Source organism: Myotis yumanensis, unplaced genomic scaffold (genome assembly GCF_028538775.1).
Source record: "Myotis yumanensis isolate MYYU_CA2020_CCGP unplaced genomic scaffold, mMyoYum1.0.hap1 SCAF_16, whole genome shotgun sequence".
Lineage (NCBI taxonomy): Eukaryota > Metazoa > Chordata > Mammalia > Chiroptera > Vespertilionidae > Myotis > Myotis yumanensis.
Genome location: NW_027223767.1, coordinates 32,112,625 through 32,135,536, shown reverse-complemented (window position 1 = coordinate 32,135,536; position 22,912 = coordinate 32,112,625). Strand labels below are relative to the sequence as shown.

General features: G+C 35.6%; 1 protein-coding gene across 2 annotated transcripts in view; it reads left to right on the top strand.

The window, feature by feature from the left end:
* The window catches only part of MED13 (mediator complex subunit 13), a 90,603-nt gene that overhangs the window by 41,346 nt on the left and 26,345 nt on the right, over nucleotides 1–22,912 (top strand). For both annotated transcript variants that reach the window (XM_070394687.1, XM_070394686.1), the window contains exons 9-15: nucleotides 4,147–4,830; nucleotides 15,453–15,666; nucleotides 16,754–16,835; nucleotides 18,989–19,110; nucleotides 20,752–20,842; nucleotides 20,975–21,189; nucleotides 22,573–22,769. In XM_070394687.1, coding sequence (XP_070250788.1) covers nucleotides 4,147–4,830; nucleotides 15,453–15,666; nucleotides 16,754–16,835; nucleotides 18,989–19,110; nucleotides 20,752–20,842; nucleotides 20,975–21,189; nucleotides 22,573–22,769 — 1,605 coding nt within the window. The remainder of the gene's footprint in view (nucleotides 1–4,146; nucleotides 4,831–15,452; nucleotides 15,667–16,753; nucleotides 16,836–18,988; nucleotides 19,111–20,751; nucleotides 20,843–20,974; nucleotides 21,190–22,572; nucleotides 22,770–22,912) is intronic.

Below are 22,912 nucleotides of genomic sequence, written 5' to 3'. Positions count from 1 at the left end.
CATTATGACACCTAATAAAAGGAGGAACTCTTATTTTCTTGGCATGATCTGCTACTCTCTACAAATTTGTCTCAGAAATGTCTTATTGGTTTATTTGACTAGGATCCAAATGAGGAGTATTCATTTGGTTGTATACATCATCTAGGCCTCTCTTGTAATTTCCTACCTCCTTTTTATGAGATTGACTTGGTTGGAGAAACTACATCAGTTGTCCTGTATGTAGTCTGCCCCACATTCTGAATTTCTCAACTTGCCCATGTGTTTTAACTTATTCTTTTAGTGTCATTTAACTTTATTTATCCCTTGCATTTCTGTAAGTGGAAGATAGCTCTAGAGCTGTGCTGTTCAATGCTAGTAGCTATATTAGTAACCAATTGTGGCTATTTAAATTTAAAATAATTAGATTTAAAAATTAAAAATTCAGTTCCTCAATTGCACTAGCCAAATTTCACGTCCTCAATAGCCACATACAAAGCATTTCCATTATCACAGAAAGTTCTGTTGGACCATGCTTGATCTAGAGCAGTGGTTCTCAACCTTCTGGCCCTTTAAATACAATTCCTCATGTTGTGACCCAACCATAAAATTATTTTTGTTGCTACCTCATAACTCTAATGTTGCTACTGTTATGAATCGTAATGTAAATATCTGATATGCAGGATGGTCTTAAGCGACCCCTGTGAAAGGGTCCTTCGACCACCAAAGGGGTCGCGACCCACAGGTTGAGAACCGCTGATCTAGAGGCTTGATTAGAGATTTAGGTTTGTTACTTTTGGCGAGAATTCTTAATAGATGGTGCTTTGTTGTTTTGTATTGTGTCACATCAGAAGAGACACATGTCTGGTTGTCCCACTTTTCATGTTAATATTGAGAAGGTGGTCCTGGCTGGTGTGGCTCCAAGGTTAGAGCCTCAGTCTACACACCAAAGGGTCGTGGGTTTGATTCCTGGTCAAGGGCACATACTTGGATTGCAGGTTAGTTCCCAGCCCTGGTTGGGGTGCTTGCCCGAGGCAGCTGGTATGTGAGAGAAGATACATAGTTGTTTCTCTTTCTCTCTCTCTCTCTCTCTCTCTCTCTCCCTGAGAAGGAGGTGATCAGCCAGACCCCTCATTATAAAGTTTCTAAATCATGTTTACTATGAATAAAGACAGTTTTTCTTCCTTTGAAAATCTCTAATCTTTTTCTTGACTTATTGTATTGGCTGAAACTTTCAATGAAATTGTTGAATAGAAATGTTAAGAGTTAATATTCTTGTCCTGGTTCAGTTAGTTGGAGTGTTTTCCCATACACCAAAATGTTGGGGGTTCAATTACAGGTCAGGGAACATACCTAGGTTGCAGGTTCGAACCCCAGTCAGGGCGAGAATGGGAGGCAACCGATTGATGCTTATCTGTTTCTCCCTTTCTCCCCCTCCTTCCTCTTTGTCTCAAATCAATAAACATGATGGATGAGGATTAAAAAAAGGTTAATATTCTTGTTTTGTTCCCAGCCTTAGGGAGAAATTATTCATCTTCCATCATAAAGCATGATATTAGATGTAGCTTTTCATAGATGTTCTTGATCAGATTAAGTCCTATTCCTTCCTTGCTCAATCTTTTTTTTTTTTAATGAATATGTGTTGGATTTTGTCCTATGTTTTCCTATGTGTACTGAAATAATTATATGGTTTTCTCTTATTCTGCTAATGTGATAATATTGACTTTTATCTTTTGAATGTTATACCTTACACTAGGGGCCCAGTGCACGAATTCATGCACCTTGAAAGAAACTGTGGGTCATGAGGCTGAGAGGTGGGTCATGGCACATCCTCCACACCGCCACCTGGCCCTTCCCACTAGGGCCCCCAATCCCCTGTCTGCTGGCAGCCCCGCTGCCGCCGCCGCCGTCCCCATGCACTTACAGTGCCAGCACGCTTATACCCGCAGAAGGCGCACAGCAGCACCAGCAGCAATGCGAGTGGGGCCGGCGCCAGCAGTGGGTAGGAGTGGTTGTTGTTGCCCTGATCGCCCCTCAAGAGCTGGGGAAGGTGGAGAAGCCTTCAAGGGTGATCAGGACTGGCAGCTGCCACTTGCACCCATTGATGGCGCCGAGTGATTGGGACCGTTGCCGGGCATGGACAGCGGGTGCGAGCGGCGGCTCTGGCACCGGCTGCGGGTGCAAGCGGGGCTGGTACTGGCAGTGGGTGTGAGCAGTGGTTCCGGTGCTGGGCAGGACTGTGGCATGCGGGAGCAAAGAATTTTCAGTAACCACCAGAGGCTTGCCCTGATGACAGCGACCAGCTCCCCGCCTTGGTCTGGCGCCCCTGCTCAGCTGCTCCACCATCCCACCACAGCTAATGCCCACCATGTTCTGCACATGCCCCTTGGTGGGCAGCGCACATAATAGCAACCAGTTCCACCCTTCGGTCTATTTGCATATTAGTTTTTTATTATATAGGATTATAGGACAAATCCCATTTGGTCATGGTATGTTATCCTTTTCTATATTAATGATTGCTAATATTTTGTTAATGATTCATATCTGTATTCTTGAGGGATACTGTTTTGTGATTTCTTACTTTTATAATGTCTTTGATTTTGGTATGAGGGTAGTGTTGTATTTCTCCTGTGATCTTTTGACATAACTATACTTTTCCTTGGTAACTTTTCAGGCTTTCCCCTCCTCCCATTCACAAAACGGTGCATGGGAGGGCTTTGTACAAAAGGGTGTCTCAGCACATTCCCTTAATAGAGAGGGTTCTTTTAAAAAAAAAAAAAGTGCCTGTCAATGCTTTTTAATAACTTTCTGGTTATATCTCTGATATAACAAAACCACTAATAAAATAAATTTTAAAAGCAAACTAAAATGACCTAAGGAATACTGAATGCTTTAAAGTCTATATTCCTCTACATTTTTCTATTTTTTTTTTATTTAAAACATTTTTTTTTGTTAACCTCACTCTAGGTTATTTTATTTACTTCTTTTCTTTTAGAAAGAGTGGAAGGGAGGAAGGTACAGAGGAGAGAGATAGACAGGGAAGCAGGCAGACAGACAGATAGGCATCAATGTGAGAGAGACACATAGATTGGTTGCTTCCACATGCGCCCCGACTTGAACCGGGGATCAAACCTGCAACCTGGGTACGTGCCCTTGATCAGAGTCGAACCTGAGACCCTTGGGTCCATGTTCTAATCACTGAGCCAAACTTGCCAGGGCTAAAAAATATTTTTATATACATCAGTATCAGTTGAGCTTGAAATCTCAAAGTGCACAGTATTTTTACTTCACTGAAAGAACTATTATATTAAACTGTGAACAAAATTAGTATATTTTTAGATGTATAGTTTTAAGTCCTTCAGTTTAGGAATGTTTCACAATAGGAAGAAAAATTTCTTTTAGGAATTTTCTCTTTTCTTTTTCCAGTCAGCTGATTCTTTCTGTAGTGGTAAGCTTTGGGAGAAGGAAAGTTGGTATAATGTGGGGCCCATAAATCAGTCAATTTTAGCACTATCCAGACTGTTCTAAATTCAATTCAGTAGAATAGGTTTTCTAGCCAGTTGCTGTAGAATTGTAGAGGATGACTGAGGTCAGCTAAGCCATTAATTTATAAGTACTAACTGAAATATCAGGTACATTCATAAATGAATAAATTTCAGAACCTTTTTTATTTTTATATCTTAAAATAAGTAGAATCTTTGTTTATTCAGATACTAAGATATTTAGATTATATAAGGCAAACCATCTTTGTGAGAGAATTGACTTTTATGACTGCATGCTCTTTGTTTTAGGTCACTGGACAAAGTATTTTTCCCATGTAAATTTCATATCATTTTACTTTAGGATTATATGTAAAAAACAAATATCTGAAGTATCTAGTGCAGGGGTGGGCAAACTTTTTGACTCGAGGTCCACAATGGGTTCTTAAACTGGACCGGAGGGCCGGAACAAAAGCATGGATGGAGTGTTTGTGTGAACTAATATAAATTCAAAGTAAACATCATTACATAAAAGGGTACGGTCTTTTTTTTTTTTTTTTTTTTTTTTAGTTTTATTCATTTCAAACAGCCGGATCCGGCCTGTGGGCCGTAGTTTGCCCACGGCTGATCTAGTGACAACTTGTATATTTGATATAATGTGATACTATAAATATTAAACCTTTCTTTTCAGGCACAAAAATCTTAAACCAAGAAATTCTGGACAACAAGGACAGGCATTATCTTTAAGTCAACAACAACAAGTACTTGCCAAGCACAAGACCAATGAAAAGCAAGAAAAGAGTGAAAAACCACAGAAACGCCCCCTGACTCCTTTTCACCATCGTGTATCTATTAGTGATGATGTTGTCATGGACACAGATTCAGCCAGCCAAAGACTTGTGATATCTGCTCCAGACAGTCAAGTGAGATTTTCAAACATCCGAACTAATGATGTAGCAAAGACTTCTCAGATGCATGGCACTGAAATGGCAAATTCACCTCAACCACCCCCACTTAGTCCTCACCCATGTGATGTGGCTGATGAAGGAGTGACTAAAACACCTTCAACTCCTCAAAGTCAACATTTTTATCAAATGCCAACACCGGATCCCTTGGTTCCTTCTAAACTAATGGAAGATAGGATAGACAGTTTATCCCAGGCTTTCCCAGCTCAATTCCAGGAAGCTGTAGAACCTATAATATATGTTGGTGCAGCAGTAAATCTGGAAGAAGATGAAGCTAATATAGTCTGGAAGTATTACAAGGTCCCAAAGAAAAAAGATGTAGAGTTTTTACCACCTCAACTTCCAAGTGATAAATTCAAGGATGATCCAGTTGGACCTTTTGGACAGGAAAGTGTAACATCAGTTACAGAGTATGTATTTTTTTTAATAGTCACTATTATAATCTAAGGGTGGAAAAATGATGTAAGTTCTTAATATTAGGACTCCAGAATTGGTTTCAGGGTAGGATTTTCAATAATAAATACTTTGAGTATTATTTTTACTATGTTCTGTCCAAAGAATATGTGTAGGTATAGTGATCTTTTGTTTCGTTCTTATACTCTTTATTATAAAATCCTTTAATCACAAAAAAGTGGAGAAAATATTAACATTTATCCATCAACCAATTTAAAGATTTAAGTTGTTTGATCAACCAACTTAAGGATTTTTCATATAATTAGAACTCTTAGGTACTGTCTTTCTTCCTCCATTCTTCCTTCCCTTTCCTGAATTTGGTAGTTATTATTTCTATATGTGTTTTTATACATGTAGCTCTATTTATTCATTTTAATTGCTCTGTAGTATTTCTTTGTTTTGAATTTGTCATCCACTCTCTTCAAGATGGACATGTTGGTTATTTTCAGAATTACAAAGGATGTAGCAGTGAACTTTATGTATACATTTTCTTGTACACTTGTATAACAATTTCTCTAGGAATACATTTTAAAGTGAAATTGCTGGGCCATGGGGTATTTCCATATTCAAGAATTGTTGCCAGATTGCTTTTTCAAATTATACCACTTTACACTCTTCATCAACCAGCAGAATATGAGAATGGCTATTCTTTACATTTTCCTCAGTATTTATTATTATGAAACTTTTAATTTGGCTAATCTGTATTCAGAATGACATCTTATTGTTTTAATATGTGCTTTCCAGATTTCTAGTGAAGTTAAGCATTAGTTAAAATGCTTATTGGATATTTAGTTTCCTCTTCTGTGAATTACCTGTACCTCATATTTCTTAGTCCATTCCACTGATTTATTCTTAACATATTCTGGCTTCTAACCTTATATTAGTTAGATGTGCTCTAGCTGTCTTCCTCCATTCTATGGTTAGCTTTCTTTGTCCACTTTGTATCTGACATATCTTGGGGCAGAAGTAGACTTTTTTTTCTCATTTCCCTTTATTTTTATAGTTGTTCTAATTACACTTGTCTGTCCCATAAGTGTTTTAGATTTTTATCTGTAGATTTTTTGAAATTGCTCAAGAATATGTGTAGGTATAGTGATCTTTTGTTTCGTTCTTATACTGGGCATTTGAGAAGGGTTGGTTCAATTTGAAGTCTTTCTTCCTCTTCCTCTTCCTCTCCTCCTCCTCCTTTTTTTTAGTCTTGCCACTGGGAAGGTCTCTTTTTCTTGGATATTTTCTCAGTCCCCCCACCCCCCTTTCTGTGGAACCTTTATAATTCAGATATTGAATACTTTCTATATTTTCTCTCATTTTTCTAGCTTTTTCCCCTCTATATTTTGAGGGGATTTCTCAGCTTTCTTCTAGCCTTTCTTGAAGTTGTAATACTTATTTTTAATATATCTTCTCCCCCCCCCGCCCCCCCCCCGCCAGCCCTGTAAACTTTTTTGTTAATAGCATCCTCTTCATGTTTAATGCCCTGTAACTTTTTCCCTATTAGAGGTACCTGCCTTATTTTGGTCTTCTTCTTTATTATTGCTGCCATATTTCTTATGATTATTGTTTCTTCACATTTTAGAATGAGGGCATAGAGATGCTGATTGGAAATTTTGCATATATATGCAGAGCCTTGTTAATTGGCAGGCCTTGCTTATTCATTCAATAAATATTTTAGTGTATACTATGTATCAGTTCCAAACACTTTGCTTTATGATAATGGAATAAGAGATGTTTTGGAAGGGAGGCCTTGTACCTAAAATTCTAGAATGAAGAGGATACCAGAACTTAGATCTTCACCAGGTAGTTTATTCATTTTTCTTCTCATTTTAAAATATATTTTTATTATGAATTTCAGAGAGGAAGGGAGAGGGAGACAGAAACATCAGTGATGACAGAGAATCATTGATTGACTGCCTCCTGCATGCCCCATACTGGGGATTGAGCCTACAACCCAACCTGGGCATGTGCCTGATAGGGAATTGAACCGCAACCTTCTGGTTCATTGATAAATGCTCAGCCACTGAGCCATGCCAGCTGGGCTCATTTTTCTCATAAGATGAACCTTTCCTGTTCTTCCATTTTCAGCTCTTAGTTTTCATCTCTTGTCTAGAGAGAGAAATCCAGATTTTCTCTGGTTGTCTGAGCAGTTTGGCTGTCCTATTTATATAGTTTGCTGATAGCCTCTTATACATTCTAGGGTGTGGACTTTCTCTGCTGTGTTATATTAATTTTTGAGCTTCACTGAAACGAAGTAAAATGTCTGGTCCACTGATAGCCTCTCTCACTTATCCCTACTGTTAAGAAAAAATACTTTGATTTATTATTTCAGTAGACAAACCTGTGTGCTTTGTCACTTTGTAGTTATTTTTCTTTTTTGTTTTTGTTTGTGTTTTTCATCTAGCACTTTGAATCTTAAAAGTTTTCTAGTATAATTTTTTAAAGTTAAAATTAATCTGTATTTGAAATTGAGGGACTTCAGGATACCCTTATGATCATGGAAGACAGCTAGCTTATTTAATTTTAGTAGTTAGTCAGCAGGTCTCATGAAAGCAAATGATGTCTTGGAAACAAGCCTGAAAAGTTCTTAAATTATCTGTGCTGGATGAATATGAAAGTCTAAGCTAGCCTCAACTCTTGTCTGAAACTACTGTCAGACTTCTTATTTCTGTACTTCTCTACATTTATTTTGTACACAGCAGTCAGAGTGATCATTGTAAGTTAAATATTACATTACCCATTTGCTTAAAACCTTTCAGTAGTTTCCCTTTATATGTGGAATAAAATCTAAACTCTTTTTCCTTATTTGTAAGATTCTACAGTGTCCTGCCTAGCTAGTTCTTCATTTTTATTTACTACTCTCCTATTTGCTTTCTGATTTAGCCACACCAGCTTTCTTGCTATGCCTTTCAAAAGCCAAGCTCATTTCTTACGGCCTTCAGAAATGCATTATAGATGGGGGCGGGGAGTGCAGACAGCTTTCTTACTCAGTCCTGCTCAAAAGTTACCTTTTCAGGAGGTATTTCCCTGACATTTTATCTAAACTATGACTTCTGCTCACTCCCCAGATCACTGCTTATCCTGTATACTGTTTTCATTTTCTCCCTATATATATTATTATCTGAAATTATATTATGCATTTTCTAATGGTCTTTTCCTTATTAGAATGTAAGCTCTTTGAGGGCAAGGATTGTGTCTCGTTTAGTGTGTGTTTCTCCAGCCTAAACAAATACACACACTCTAGAGCAATCTTAGGCACCTGGTAGACAATCAACAAAAGTTTGGATGAGTGAAATGACAGTATGGCCATCAATTACTTTAAGATTTTAAAATTTATTTTTCTTCTAGGTTATATTATCCTATCTAATAATAGTTAAACATGATAATTGACCATACCTTCACTATGCCACCCATTGGCTAATCAGTGAGATATGCAAATTAACCGCCAACAAAGATGGCGGTTAATTTGCATATGTAGGTGTGAAGCAGTGGAATGAAGACTGAAGGCAGCTAGCTCCAGTCGGAGCAGCGAAGGCTTGAAGGCATCTCCGGCCGGAGCGAAGGCCTGGGTCCCGGGTGCCGGAGGAAAACCGGTGCCGGCAGCCTGGGGAAGGGAAGGCCTATTGCATGAATATTTTCGTTCAACAGGCCTCTAGTTTACTATATGTTAAAATATAGTGGCATGAATATTTTCAGTTTTAAAAACTTTAAAGAGTGAGGGCACATTATATTTATAGATTCCAAGAATTCTAGCCATACTGTATTAGCCAAATAAGTGTATTGACTGCTTGTGTGCATGAGCATCTATAAGTGAAATGAAGGTCTCTGAGAAGTTAATACAGCTTAATCTTAGAATCTGTTTTGATTCCTTGGCATTTTTCTCACTGAATTAGAATGAGAAGCATAATGTAGAACAGTAGCTTGCAGAATAGAATGATATAAATTAAGGAAAAAAACATGCTTCTATTTGTTCCTAGTCACCATTTTTTCTGCCTCATAAAAAGAAAGACAAGATTGAATAAAAGGTTTTTTTAAATTCTATGTCTCATGTGAGTATTGTTTTGGTTATACTACTAAAATATGTTTTATGTCACAATTCACTTTTAGATAGAATCCTTGTTTTTGTATTGTTGTAGCAGATTAGAATATGGTAAATATCACAAGAAATCAACCATCAGAAGCTTAGCTGCTATATGAACTTAGAAACATTTATGGAATATAATTTTCTATACTTGGTGGATTAAAAGTTTTTTGAATTTTTTAAAACATTTATTTTTTACCAACTGATTTTTAGAAAGAGAGGGGACGGGAGAGGGAGAGAGAGAAACATCGATTTGTTATTCCACTTATTTATGCATTCATTAGTTGACTCCTGTATGTGCCCTGACCAGGGATTGAACCCGCAACCTAGACATATCGGGAGAACAACTCTACCCACCTGAGCTACTCGACCAGGGCAGAAGTTTTTTATTTTATGTTTTAATTATCTGGATGAATCTGCCATTTTCCTAAAGTTATTCTATGAAAGTAGTTCTCAGTTGGGACAATTTCTTATCCCCACCCACTCAGACCCCCAGGTGACATTTGGCAATGTCTGGGAACATTTTTGGTTGTCACACTGGGGGTGTATTACTGGCATCTGGTAGTTGGGGGCTAAGGCTGTTGCTAAGTATTCTACAGTGTATAGGAGAGTCCCCCACAACAAAGAATTATCTAGCCTAAATGTTAATAGTATTGAGGTGCTTCAATCTTATGCATAACTTATTAGAGAAATTTGAACTCTAGAATAAGTTATTAAATTAGGTAGGCCAAAAATATTTATTGATTAGTTTCACTACAGAAATTCCCCATACTATTTTGGTCTGTCTTCCCCTTCCCACAAACCAGTATGGTCTTCAGTGCTCATATTATGTTAAAACAAAAGTTTTTTCCCCATAGTTAAAAGTATCTTTTTGTGCCCTGGCTGGTGTGGCTCAGTTGGTTGATCATTGTCCCATATACCAGAAGGTCACCCGGTTCGATTCCCGGTCAGGGTACATGTCAGGTTGTGGGCTCGATCCCCAGTAGGGGATGTGCAGGAGGCATCCAGTCGACAGTTCTCTCTCCCTTCCTCTATCTCTAAAATCAATAAAAATATATTTTAAAATAAATAAATAAAATATAAAAGTGTCATGTTGGAATAACTAATTCAGGTGCCTGCTAATATATTACTTGAGATAGGATTTTATGAGAATCAGCATCTCCCTTTAGATATAACAAAGCCAGTTGATAAAATTGGATGGTGTTTGTCATTAAAAATCTATGAATTATGATTATGCTCTCTCTCTTTTTTTAAAAAATATATTTTATTGATTTTTTACAGAGAGGAAGGGAGAGAGATAGATAGTTAGAAACATCGATGGGAGAGAAACATCCATCAGCTGCCTCCTGCACATCTCCCATGGGGGATGTGCCCGCAACCCAGGTACATGCCCTTGACCGGAATCGAACCTGGGACCTTTCAGTCCGCAGGCCGATGCTCTATCCACTGAGCCAAACCGGTTTTGGCAATTATGCTCTCTTGATGGCATTTAAATAACCTTAAATTCTTTATAGAAGCATTCCATTGATGTAATATCACTTTTCTAGTCATAGAGTTATCTATTCAGAAGCCCAGTTTATTTTATATAAATAAACTTTGAATATTCATATTATCTATAATAATAAAAGCGTAACATGCTAATTAGACTGGACAAAACCGGGGCTGCTATGGAAGCCTGGGTCCCAGGTGCCAGAGGGAAGCCGGTGTTGGCAGCCAGGGGAAGGAAGGCCTACTCTTGCATGAATTTTGTGCATTGGGCCTCTAGTCCATTATAAATTTCTATTATTTGTTTCTATATTTGAGTTTTGAAAGTATTTAAATGTATAACAGTTAATTTTAATGAAGTTAGAGGGTTGTTGCAACTCTTACACTCTCTCTTTTTAGGAAGTTTATCTTCCCTTTTAAATTTATATTCCTCAAAGATATACTTTATCAGTTTTGAAAAACTGAAGTTTCTCTAATATGCAAGATGCTATAAAGCACAGTTGGGGTATAAAATAAATTTAGTCCTGGCTGTAAATGAAATTGTAGTATAATGGACAATAACATTAAGTTATTTGATAGAGGTATATATAAAATACAGTAGCGATGCAGAGCCAGAGTAGGAATAATTTAATCCCATTTATGGAGATTCAGAAGTATTATGCAGTTTGGTATGGATAGACTAGTGATGGCGAACCTTTTGAGCTCGGCGTGTCAGCATTTTGAAAAACCCTAAGTTAACTCTGGTGCCGTGTCACATATAGAAATTTTTTGATATTTGCAACCATAGTAAAACAAAGACATATTTTTGATATTTATTTTATATATTTAAATGCCATTTAACAAAGAAAAATCAACCAAAAAAATGAGTTCGTGTGTCATAGGTTCGCCATCACTGGGATAGACTATAGGGTGCTGCCTAGTAGTTTGGTGTGTCATGATGAAAAATGAGACTTGGAGTTTCTCTATTAGTTAATGATAACATCTATTCCAGAATAGTGGCTTAAGACCTTATAAGTTTTAAAGGTAACACAATTGCTGCCAAAAAAACAATTACAGTTGTTTTTTAATATCTTTATTCAAGGGTTTAGCACTAGTTTTAGTAGAATTTGTGCTGACTTAAAGTAGTCTACTATTTTAATTCAGAGGAAAACCTTTCTAAACCCTGAACAAAGAAAGAACTGTACTTGGGCATAGTTCTTAGCATGTCTTGTTTGGTAGTAAGGCTACATCAGGATATCTTAACCATAATGTTCATAAATAGAACTAGCTCCTATGTTGTATTAGTGATACACTAGATTTATATTGTATGTGTATAATTATAGAATGCATTATTTGATTGCTAAAAGATAGTTTCTAATTTGTTTCATAGAAGTCAATGATGAAATAAACTTGTTTTGATTTACTGTAGTCTAAATCTTTTAATTAAGTCTTCCTAATTTGATATCTTATATTAATGCATTAATGCTATGTTTTTGACAGGTAGCTTGGCTCAGTTTAAGAATTGATTCTGAATATTGGAGATGGTACTGGAAAAGGTACCACTAAAAAAAAAAAAAAAAGACTTTTGAGATTTATTATAAATTTATCTGTGCCTAAACATTTCCTTCTGTAGCTTATTTCCTTCTATAATTGTTAATCCTAAAATATTGTCATATCTTGTCCAGAAGAATTTTTATTGAATAAAGCATAAAAACATGTGCTGCTATAAGCCATGCTAAATTCTCTACATTTCAGGATAGTGTGTTACTGTTGTCTTATTAAAAGGAAGGAGATAAAATTAATGAATAATATAAAAGTAATTTCAGTTTGCTTCGGACTTTGCAAAGCTTCCTGTTGATGGCTGTACTTAATCCTCTTCCAGTTTGGCTGTATTTAGCTTTATATCTGATTGAAGTTATATCTGTAGTTTTATATTTGGCTATATGTGAAAGTTTCTTTTAGAAAAGGAGAGGTGGTGTTCTTGTTCACAGAAGTATTTGTATACTATATAATTGGATAGTGACTAAATGATAACTTGATTTTTTAATCGGGCATCTCTTAAAAGTCACAATTTTTATATCTTATTAAATATAGAAGGATATGTAATGTAAATAATTTATATTTTAAATTTATTGTGATTTGATATTCTTGATATTACTGATTACATTTAAATTCTTTGCATATCCCACTGTCTTTGAGAACCAGTTCAATAAAATAAGAAAAAGTTGTCTTTAGGTATTGCATTTGGTTTACTCATTTTTATTTTTAGTAGAGCCCTCTGCAGTAGGGTTTGTCCTTTTAATATTGCTGCACACTAGTTTACCAACTACCTATGAAAACAGTGTGGCAGTTTTTAATGCTTCTGCCAGAGGGCACTTATTATGAAAAACTGTTTTACCTCTAGACAAAATAGTAGTGTCTTTCAGGGTGGTGGTGGTGGGGGGGGGTTCTTATACTTTTTCCCTATGAATAGTTATTTGAATATGCATACTTGAAATCTTTCCAGTACTAACTCTGTGACCTTAGCAAACCATTTCTTTCTTTCTTTTTTATGAGCAAACCATTTCCGTAATTTCTACATCAAAGTCAGAGAGCATACCCTGCATTTCCTATCATGAGGTCTTTTAAGTATTAAGTAAGAAAATACATGTCAAGTAGATAGAAAGACTGTCTTGAAAAGATTTATGTTAGTATCTGATAGATAATTCAGCAGACAATTTTTTAGGATCTAATACAGTGAAGTACAAAGTGACTCTTAAGAAATAACTTCATTTATAGAACAGAACTATTCTAACGATTAATTGTAACGCATATCTGCCATGACAGTTGTGTTAGCACTATGTTGCCATGGAAGAAAGTTTTTGTAGACTTGGAATTTGTGGGGGGAAATCAGGGGCATATTGGAAAAACAATGACATATTTTCTAAATGAACTATCAAATATTATTTATCAGTTATTCTATTAATGGCTCTATTTTAACCTTAGTTTATAGTATATAGTATATAGTATAGAGTGTTTATAGTGCTGGACATTGGTGAGTAAGTTAGTAAAATGTGATAACCCATGTCAGAGAATTTGTAAGCTAGAAAATACCTTCATGGCTCCCAAATCTTACCTCTCTTAACAATTTTTTATCTTAATACTCAGGACAGATAAGCAGTGGCAGCAATATCACTTTCTAACAAAGATGGTTTACTTCAAAATTTAAAATTATTAATGCAAACATATCTGCTGTGGCTTCTAGAATTAATATATTTATTTAGCTAATATTTATTGAGCACCTATTACATGCCAGGCATTTGGGATAATTAAGTGGACAAAGAAAGCTCCCTAGGATTTAGGGGCTTATATTTTAGTGGGAGTGACAGTCAACTATAAACATAAGTTATAGTATGTTAAAAGTAACTGCCATGGAGGGAAAAATGAGCAGGCTAAAGGGGATGAGTGTTGAGGCAGTTGGGCATATTGCAGGTTTAAATAAGGTCTCATAGAAAAAGTGATTATTTCAACAAAGTCTTGAAGGAAGGTGTAGTTGGCCAGGTGGATATTTGGAGGAAGAATGTTCCAAACAAAGAGAATAGCCAGGAGTGTGTCTGGCCTGTTTAACATGTTAAGCGCCCAGCCTGTTTTGTCACCAGTGACTGACAGGCACTTAATGTGTTAAGGAACATCAAGGAAGCCAATGGAAGCAGAATGAGTGAGAGAGGGAGTAGAATAGAAGACGAAGGTAGAAAAAGAGGACAAAGATCATGTAGGATTTTATAAGGATTTTGGTTTTTACTCAGAGGAAAATAGTCATTGCCAGATTCTGAGCTTGATTTGACTTAAAAGCCTGGCTGCCACTGTTCTGGCAGCGTGGGAATCTCAGCTTTACAAACCATAGAGAACATGAATTTGGGAGTCTAAAAGGGTCTTAAAAATCATTCTGTATTCACATTCACGAAGCACCCTGGTGTTGAGAGATCTAGAACTCCTGATGCCTTCCACGGTTCTGTGGTGTAGGTCAGCCTGTTGTATCTTCCCTCTCTTAGCCTTAGAGTTTAGCTTTCTCAATTCTGTTATTTTCTATTAGTTCTCATCTTTCCAACTTCACTGTTGTTATGTCATTCTTCGTCTTTTATTGGTTATCTTAGGAGAGTGCAGAGAAGTATGCTTATCTGTCTCCATGTGGAACCAGAAGACTGAGACTGTAAAAACTGATTTTTCCAATGTGATTAGAAAAATACCTCTGAAGTACTGCTCTGAAATTTCGCCTGCTATTGTAAAACATCTTGCCTGAATTAACAATCTAATAATGTTATTTTCATGAAACACAAATCAGGCCTTTACAATTTTTTAACTTAAAATATATCTGCTATGGCAATGGGAAAAGGATAATCACTTCTTCATTGTGTAAATGTATAAATCATGTAAGCGAAGTCTTGTCTCACTATGTAGCCCATAATTTGAGAGTGCCTGTCCTGGAACAGGTTAAATTTAAGAGTTCCTTTAAGTGAATGGATTTTGTCAGGTTAATGTGCTTGAGAACTTGGGAACTGAGCGGATTGCGAAAAAAAACAACAACATATTTTGCCCTAGCTAGTTTGGCTCAGTGGATATAGCGTTGGCCTGAGGGCTGAGGGGTCCCAGGTTCTACTCTGGTCAGGGGCATGTACCTTGGTTGCGGGCACATCCCCAGTGGGGGGTGTGCAGGAGGCAGCTGATCGATGTTTCTGACTCTCTATCCCTATCCCTTCCTCTCTGTAAAAAATCAATAAAATATATTTAAAAACAAAACAAAAACAAAAAACATATTTTGGTGAAAACAACATAGGATAGGAGACTTGAATTTTAGCTCCATTTCTTTTTTGCTAAATATGAGATGTCAGTAGATCACATAACCTTTCTATGCCACAATTTCTTCATTTGTAAAATGAAGGCTTGCAGGTGAGATCACCTTTAAATAACTGTAAAAACTTCTTAATAGTGAAGTTGTTTTGGAAGTTTTTTGTGCTTTTATGGAGAATAAATATAATTAATTTTCTAATTTTTTTTTTAATGCAGGTTAATGGTGCAATGTAAGAAACCTTTAAAAGTTTCTGATGAATTAGTACAGCGATATCAAATTAAAAATCAGTATCTTTCAGCAATAGTATCTGATGCAGAAAAAGAACCTAAAATTGATCCATACGCATTTGTTGAAGGAGATGAGGAATTTCTTTTTCCTGATAAGAAAGATAGACAAAATAACGAGAGAGAAGCTGGGAAAAAACAAAAGGTAAGAAAAATCAAAGTATATACCAACGGGTCTCTGATGACTTGTAGCACTGCATATAGTACCATACCTCTCATTTTTTTTTCTTTTAAATAGAATAGATTCATCATTTTAACTTAGAAAAACATTTTTTAAAATAAGTAAGTCAGGCACCTATTTTAAATTATAGCTGCCTTCTGTCATGAAAAGATCTTGTTTGCTATAAAAGTTTTTGGATTGGAGAAAGAGAACATTAACTTTTCTTACATTGAAATCAGGACATCTAGGTAGATGAACTATTTTAATACTGAGTTAAAATATGCCACCAGTGAATTACCAGTTTTCAAAAATACAATAGAATACATATCGCTGAGTTTATAAAATACATATTTTTAAATATGTGAGCCAAGAACTTATAGTGTCCCTAAAAGTAAAATGTTATATTAATGAAGTATAGGACATATAAATATTTATTTGATTCAAAGGTTAAATATCAAATATTTGAGAATCTCTTAAGCACAAGCTAACCCTGCTATATATGTCTTTTGCCTTAAATACAAAATACGAAAATTGAAAGCTGTAAAATTATGAAAAGAATTCAGTTATATGTTTAATACAATAATATGTTTACTATGTGCTAGGTACTTGAAATTTTGTCTTTTTGTAAATATGAAAACAGTAGTGCCTGGGAAGGTTGTAGATACTGTACAAAGGATATGGACTTTGTTACTTTATTTCTTTTTATTGAATTTATTAGGGTGACATTGGTTAATAATACAGGTTTTAGGGGTACAATTCTATAACACATCATATGTATATTGTATTGTGTATTCACTCCACCCCAAGTTAAGTTTCCTTTCATTACCAGAACATGGGCTTTGGAGTTTGACAGCTCCCACAACTTATCAGCCATATTCACCCGGGTTATCTTTAGAACTGTTTTTTTGTTTGTAAGATGGGCATACTACTTACTTATCATATAGGTTAGTTGTGAGAATTAGTGATAATATCTGCAAAATACCTAGCAGAATGCTTGAAACAGTATTTTCTGGATTTTGTTATTGGTAAATGATATGATATACTTTAGCCTAATATGTAATATTGTTTGCAGGTAGAAGATGGGTCATCTACTGTAACAGTGTTATCACATGAAGAAGATGCTATGTCATTATTTAGCCCCTCTATCAAGCAAGGTAAAACTTCTGTTTCAGAATCAAAATATTTCATTCCAGGATTGTTACTACAAACTACCCTTGAAGAGTGTGGGGATTGGGGTGCTGATACTCTAATCCCATACAGTCAAAAATCCTCATATAACTTGACTCCTCAAATATTTAACTAGTAGTAGCCAACTATGACTGAAACCCTTATTGATTACATACCCAGTCTGTTAACATATATTTTGTAATATGTATTTTATACTATACTAGAGGCCCGGTGCACGAATTCGTGCACAGGTGGGGTCCCTCGGCCTGGCTGGCGGTCGAGGCCGGTCGTGGCCCATCTCACCTAGTCCCGATCGCCAGGGGTAGGGACCACAGGAGGTTGGCTGGCAGTGGGAGGCTGGCTGGCAGTGGGAGGTTGGCTGTGGGAGCGCACTGATCACCGGGGGCAGCTCCTGCATTGAGCGTCTGTCCCCTAGTGGTCAGTGTGCGTCATAGCGACTAGTCGTAAAGGTCGCTTAGGCATATATATATAGATATATATAGATATAGATATAGATTCTTACAATATAGTAAGCTAAAGAAAATCATAAGGAAAACACATTTACAGTATTGTACTGTATTTATCTATATGGTCTGTCAGTACCTGCATTAATGCTGTCTTAGACGATATGAAACACTAGATAGTATACATATTACTAGCACTAGACATCAAAAATGAAAAGATAATGTGAAAAAGAAATTGATATTTATAGGTATAATGATTTATTCATTGATAATGAAAAGGCAGCAATATGATTGCTTTATGGTAAGCCTAGTATAATCGACATATTTACTGAAAAAAATCTGCTTTTAGGTGGACCGGCTCAGTTCATACCCGTATTGTTCAAGGGTCAACTCTAATCTGAAGTTGTTGGACTTCTACAATTCTTTTTTGCAAAATTCATATGTTTCATAGAAAGGGATGGATTTCTATGATATGGGATATCTTAAAATGATGGATCATTGTTTATATTGCACAGGGAGAAGCAAGTTCAGATGATAGAAATTGTGTTTTGAATTGTTAGAACGTCTTTCCTTTTTTACAAATAAAAATAGTTCTTATCTGTAAAATAAGACTGGATAAGATCATTGCCTAAGGTCCCTCTCAGATCTAAAAGCTCAATAAGTCAGGCTTTGTGTGACCAAAAATAGAAATAAGAAAAAACTCCACCAGAATAAGGAAGAGATGATCTTTCAGGAAAAAAAAAAAAAATGTAGTGATTGATGGTAGGTTGCTGAATGAAATTTGGGTTCTTTGGCCTATTTACCTACTCTGGGATATAAGGAATGTGTAATTTCCTTTTTCTGTCTGTGGTGTGGCTTTCTCAAAATGTGGACCATCTTACCACCTTCTGGAGCATCTTTTAAGGTGAAGACTGGAAATCGGTTTTTAAAAACCTAGATGATTTTTACATACTCTAAAATTTTATAACTATTGCTCTAGTGAGTCTTTATAATTGACATGCAGGGGCATCTTTCTGAAAATGAGGGCTTTTCAAGTCATTTGACATCCTAAGGATATTTTGGAAGGTTATACACCAAACTGCAAATTGTTTTTCATTTTTTTCTTGTGTGGGAATATAAGAGGAGTTTAATTTTTATTTGTATTTGCAGTTCTTTTTAAGTAATATATTTTTTCCCTCTAAAACTGGGGAAAAAAGTAAAAAGGAGAATAAAATTCTAGAACTGAAATGAAGCTTACCTAAGAAGTAATATTTATTTAGTATTTAAGTGCCTGGCACTGGGCAAAGTGCTTTACCTATAATCTATCACCTTTAATTTTTGCAGTTAAAAAAAAATGAGGCACAGAGAGGTTAAGTCAGTAGCCCAGGGTCGTACTCTTACTGTTGGAGTTGGAATTCAGAGTAACAGTCTGTCTGACGCTAGCTGGAGCACTTAATCTTTGTACTGTGCTCCTTTACATTCAAGAAGATAGAAAAATAAAATTGTGTGTGTGTTTAATTCTGTTCTAATAGGTTTACATTTTTATGTGAAAAAAATTTATAGATTTTAAACAAATCACAACTTCTTATTGTATTATACCCTTATAAATGTAAAGTAATATATCTAGCTTAAATAAATAGAATAATACTTATTTGGTCAGTAGTAGAATTTATTTTTTTCTTGATTGACAAATGTAGATGCTCTACGTCCTACTAGTCATGCTCGTCCTCCTTCAACCAGTTTAATTTATGACTCAGACCTGGCTGTCTCATATACTGACCTCGATAATCTCTTCAATTCTGATGAAGATGAACTAACAGTGAGTATCCCGTTAATGATTAAGGTTATAAGTTTTTCCCCTTGATTTTATGTAAATTTTTTTCAGAAGTGATATGTGACTTAAATATTGTTTTAGCCCTGAACAATAGGAAATACTTTATAATAAAATTTCATTAATTGGTTGTATTTTTTTAGCCTCATGTTTGTACAGTGTTGACATAGTGTCTATCACATATAAACTTTGTTTCTTTGTTTTGTATGTTTGAAGGACTTGTATGATTAAACTTTGAGCTCTGCTATGTTCTTTTCCCGCAGTTCTTAGGAAATAGTATTATTTTCCTTATCTTTGATCCTCTAGTTGAGAAATGGCCCTAGAATCGACTTGTTTAGAGAATAAGTAATTAACATTAAAATTACATGCCTTGTCAATTTATTAAGGAATACTACTTCTTTAGAATTTGTTTGACATAATAGTCATTATTATAAGACAGCTAAATACTATAATAAAGAGGAAGAAAAAGTAACATTTAATCTTTAACACCCATTTGCAGAGAAAGGTGAAGATAAAAGGAATTAAAGCTTAAAATGAGATTCCCTAGAATGTCAAGTCTCTGGCAAATTAATGAATTGGGTGCTGCATTATCATAAAAGGGAATTCCTTTTTCATCTGCATAAGGTAGCTTGGAAACTTCTATAGTACATTTGGTCTTTCTTGTCCTATATAATATATACTTTTAATCCTCTCTCATCATATACATACACACATACATATATGCCCATTTGGTGTATTCAATTAAGTGACATAAGCTAGATACAACTATATATAAACTTTTATTTTATATCCCATAATATAGTATATTTTAGGATACCATTTACTGGGTAAATATATCCCTAAAATTTTGGTACTTTTATTCTTTCTCTCTGCTACCATTCATGTATCAGCTGTGGCTCTTTTGAGGTAAAAAGGTTGTAATCAGAGATTAGTTTAGTGTTTTTGACAAAGTGGGTAACAGGAACCAAGTTATCAGCGCTAAAAAAATTGACAGATTGGAGATACTGAAACTTGGTTTGTTCAATGTATTAAGATTTATTTTTAGTTAGGGATCCTGTTGCTTTGTCATATGAGATCTTTCTGAAATTTGTGCTTAGTTTTACCTGTTGTAGCATTTTTACTGGTACAGGGGTAAGGAGATTATTAAACAAGGTAAAAGTGTAAACAAGACATCAGAAGGAAGTTTGATTATGTAGGAAACTAATGTCTTTAAGGGTACAGATGCTTTCTGAGTATCTTTTACTAAGAAGCAAATCTGATGTTAATTACAACCCTTCTTATTGCAGGTTTTATTTTAATTTTAATAGGTTTTAAATGGAAGTTACTCTTGCTTCTTCTAAGTGTTTTGAAACTATGGGTTATTTTCTTTGAAGGAACTTTTTCCTCTGTTAATTTGGAGAATTATGAAATAGAGAAACTAATCTGAGTTTATTGATTGCCTAAAATGTGTTTTATGTCTTTAAATCATACCTAGTATGTATTTGGCTCTAGCACAACTTCAAAATACTACTTTTCATGAATGGACTCTTCTTTCAAGTCACATCTGAATGATTACTATCTTGAGATCACATTGGATATAAAACTTGAAATAAATATAAATATGTAGGTGTTTTGTTTTGTTTTTAATAGCCTGGATCTAAAAAATTGGCAAATGGATCAGATGATAAATCCAACTGCAAGGAATCAAAGATAGGAAATCTGGACCCGTTATCTTGCATAAGTAAGCTTCCCCAATCTGTGCTCCAGATAAATCTGTAAACTTTTAATGTCAACAAAATTCTCCACATCTTTGTTTTAAACAGATTAACCTCTTTAGAGTGTTATGTTAAAATGTGTGTTTTATTAAATATAGGCACTGCAGATCTTCATAAAATGTATCCTACACCACCATCATTGGAACAACATATAATGGGATTTTCCCCAATGAATATGAATAATAAAGAATATGGTAATATGGATACAACACCTGGAGGAACTGTTTTAGAAGGAAATAGTTGTAGTATAGGAGCACAGTTCAAAATTGAGGTCGACGAAGGATTCTGTAGCCCCAAACCTTCTGAAATTAAAGTAAGTATTTTATTTCTCTAGAAAATAATTTACTTCTATATTTTCATATGGAATTAGTTTATAGCTATATTCAAAATTCATTTCATACTGCCATTTGCAACAACATGGGTTAGTCTTGAGGGGTATTATGCTAAGCAAAATAATTCAGATGGAAACAGATAAATACCATATACTTCCCACTCATGTGGAATATAAAACAAAAGGTAAAGGAGCTAACAAAATAAATTTATAGATGCAGCAGATAGGTGGTTACCAGAGCAGAAGAGGTACTGGGGTGGGCGAGGCGGGGGGGGGGGGGGGCGGGGAGGAGCAAATTGGGTAAAGAGGGGTCAAATATATGATAAAGGAAGGAAACTAGATTTTGGGTGGTGAACGCACAGTAGAGTATACAGATACTGAATTGCAGTGTTGTGCATGTGAAATGTATCTAATGTTATTGACTAATATTCACTAAATTTAATTTAAAAATTATTTGATTCAGTTTTGTAGTTAACAAATTTGAAGACTGAATTGTGACACTATTAAGAATGTATTTAAGCCCTGACTGGTTTGGCTCAGTGGATAGAGCGTTGGCCTGTGGACTGAAGGGTCCCAGGTTCGATTCCAGTCAAGGGCAACAACAAAAAAAAAGAATGTATTTAAGAAGGCGGGGGGTGAGGGGATAAGAGATCAACCAAAAGACTTGTATGCATGCATATGAGCATAACCAATGGACACAAACATTGGGGGGTGGGAGAAGCCAGGGAGAAGTCAATGGGGGAAAAAGGAGACTCATGTAATACTTAAAACAATAAAGAATTTAAAATTTTAAAAAAATGTATTTAAGATGCCCTGCTGTCATGGGCATGGCTCAGTGGTTGAGTGTCAACCTATGAACCAAGAGTTCTTGGTTGATTCCCAGCTGGGGCACATGCCCAGGTTGCGAGCGCGATCCCCAGTGGGGGGCATTCAGGAGACATTCGGTCAATGATTCTCTCTCATCATTGATGTTTCTATCTCTCCCTCTCCCTTCCCCTCTAAAATCAATATATATATATATGTTTGTTTGTTTTAAGAAAAAGAATGTATTTAAGAAAAGAATACAATTGCCCTGTCTTGGGTAGTTCAGTTGATTAGAGTGTCGTCCCAATATGCCAATGTTGTGGGTTCAATTCCCAGTCAGGGCACATACAAGATGAATCATTGAATGCATAAATGGGTGGGACAACAAATCTCCTTCCCTCCCCTCTCCCCCTTCCCTTTCTCTCTCTCTCTCTAAAAAAAAAAGGAATTATATTTACATTTTTTTATTTTGTTTCAGGAAAGGAAAAAAATGGCTAGAATTGGTTTGCTTTTCCCCCCATGGAAGATAAGGTTCTGAATGTCACGGTCTTTATATTGTAGGATTTTTCTTATGTCTACAAGCCTGAAAATTGTCAAGTTCTAGTGGGATGTTCCATGTTTGCACCTCTAAAAACTCTACCAAGCCAATGCCTGCCTCCTATCAAATTGCCAGAAGAGTGTATTTACCGTCAGAGTTGGACTGTTGGAAAACTGGAATTGCTTCCTTCAGGACCTGCAATGCCATTCATCAAAGACAGGTATGGTTTAGATTTATTTTATTGGTACAGTATATGAATACTTATATAGCTTTAATGTTTTTTTCATTGAAGTACCTGGTATGCTGGTTCCTGGAAAAATATACTGGTTTTTGAAAATTCTAAAAGGTGTTTTCTGTCCTGCG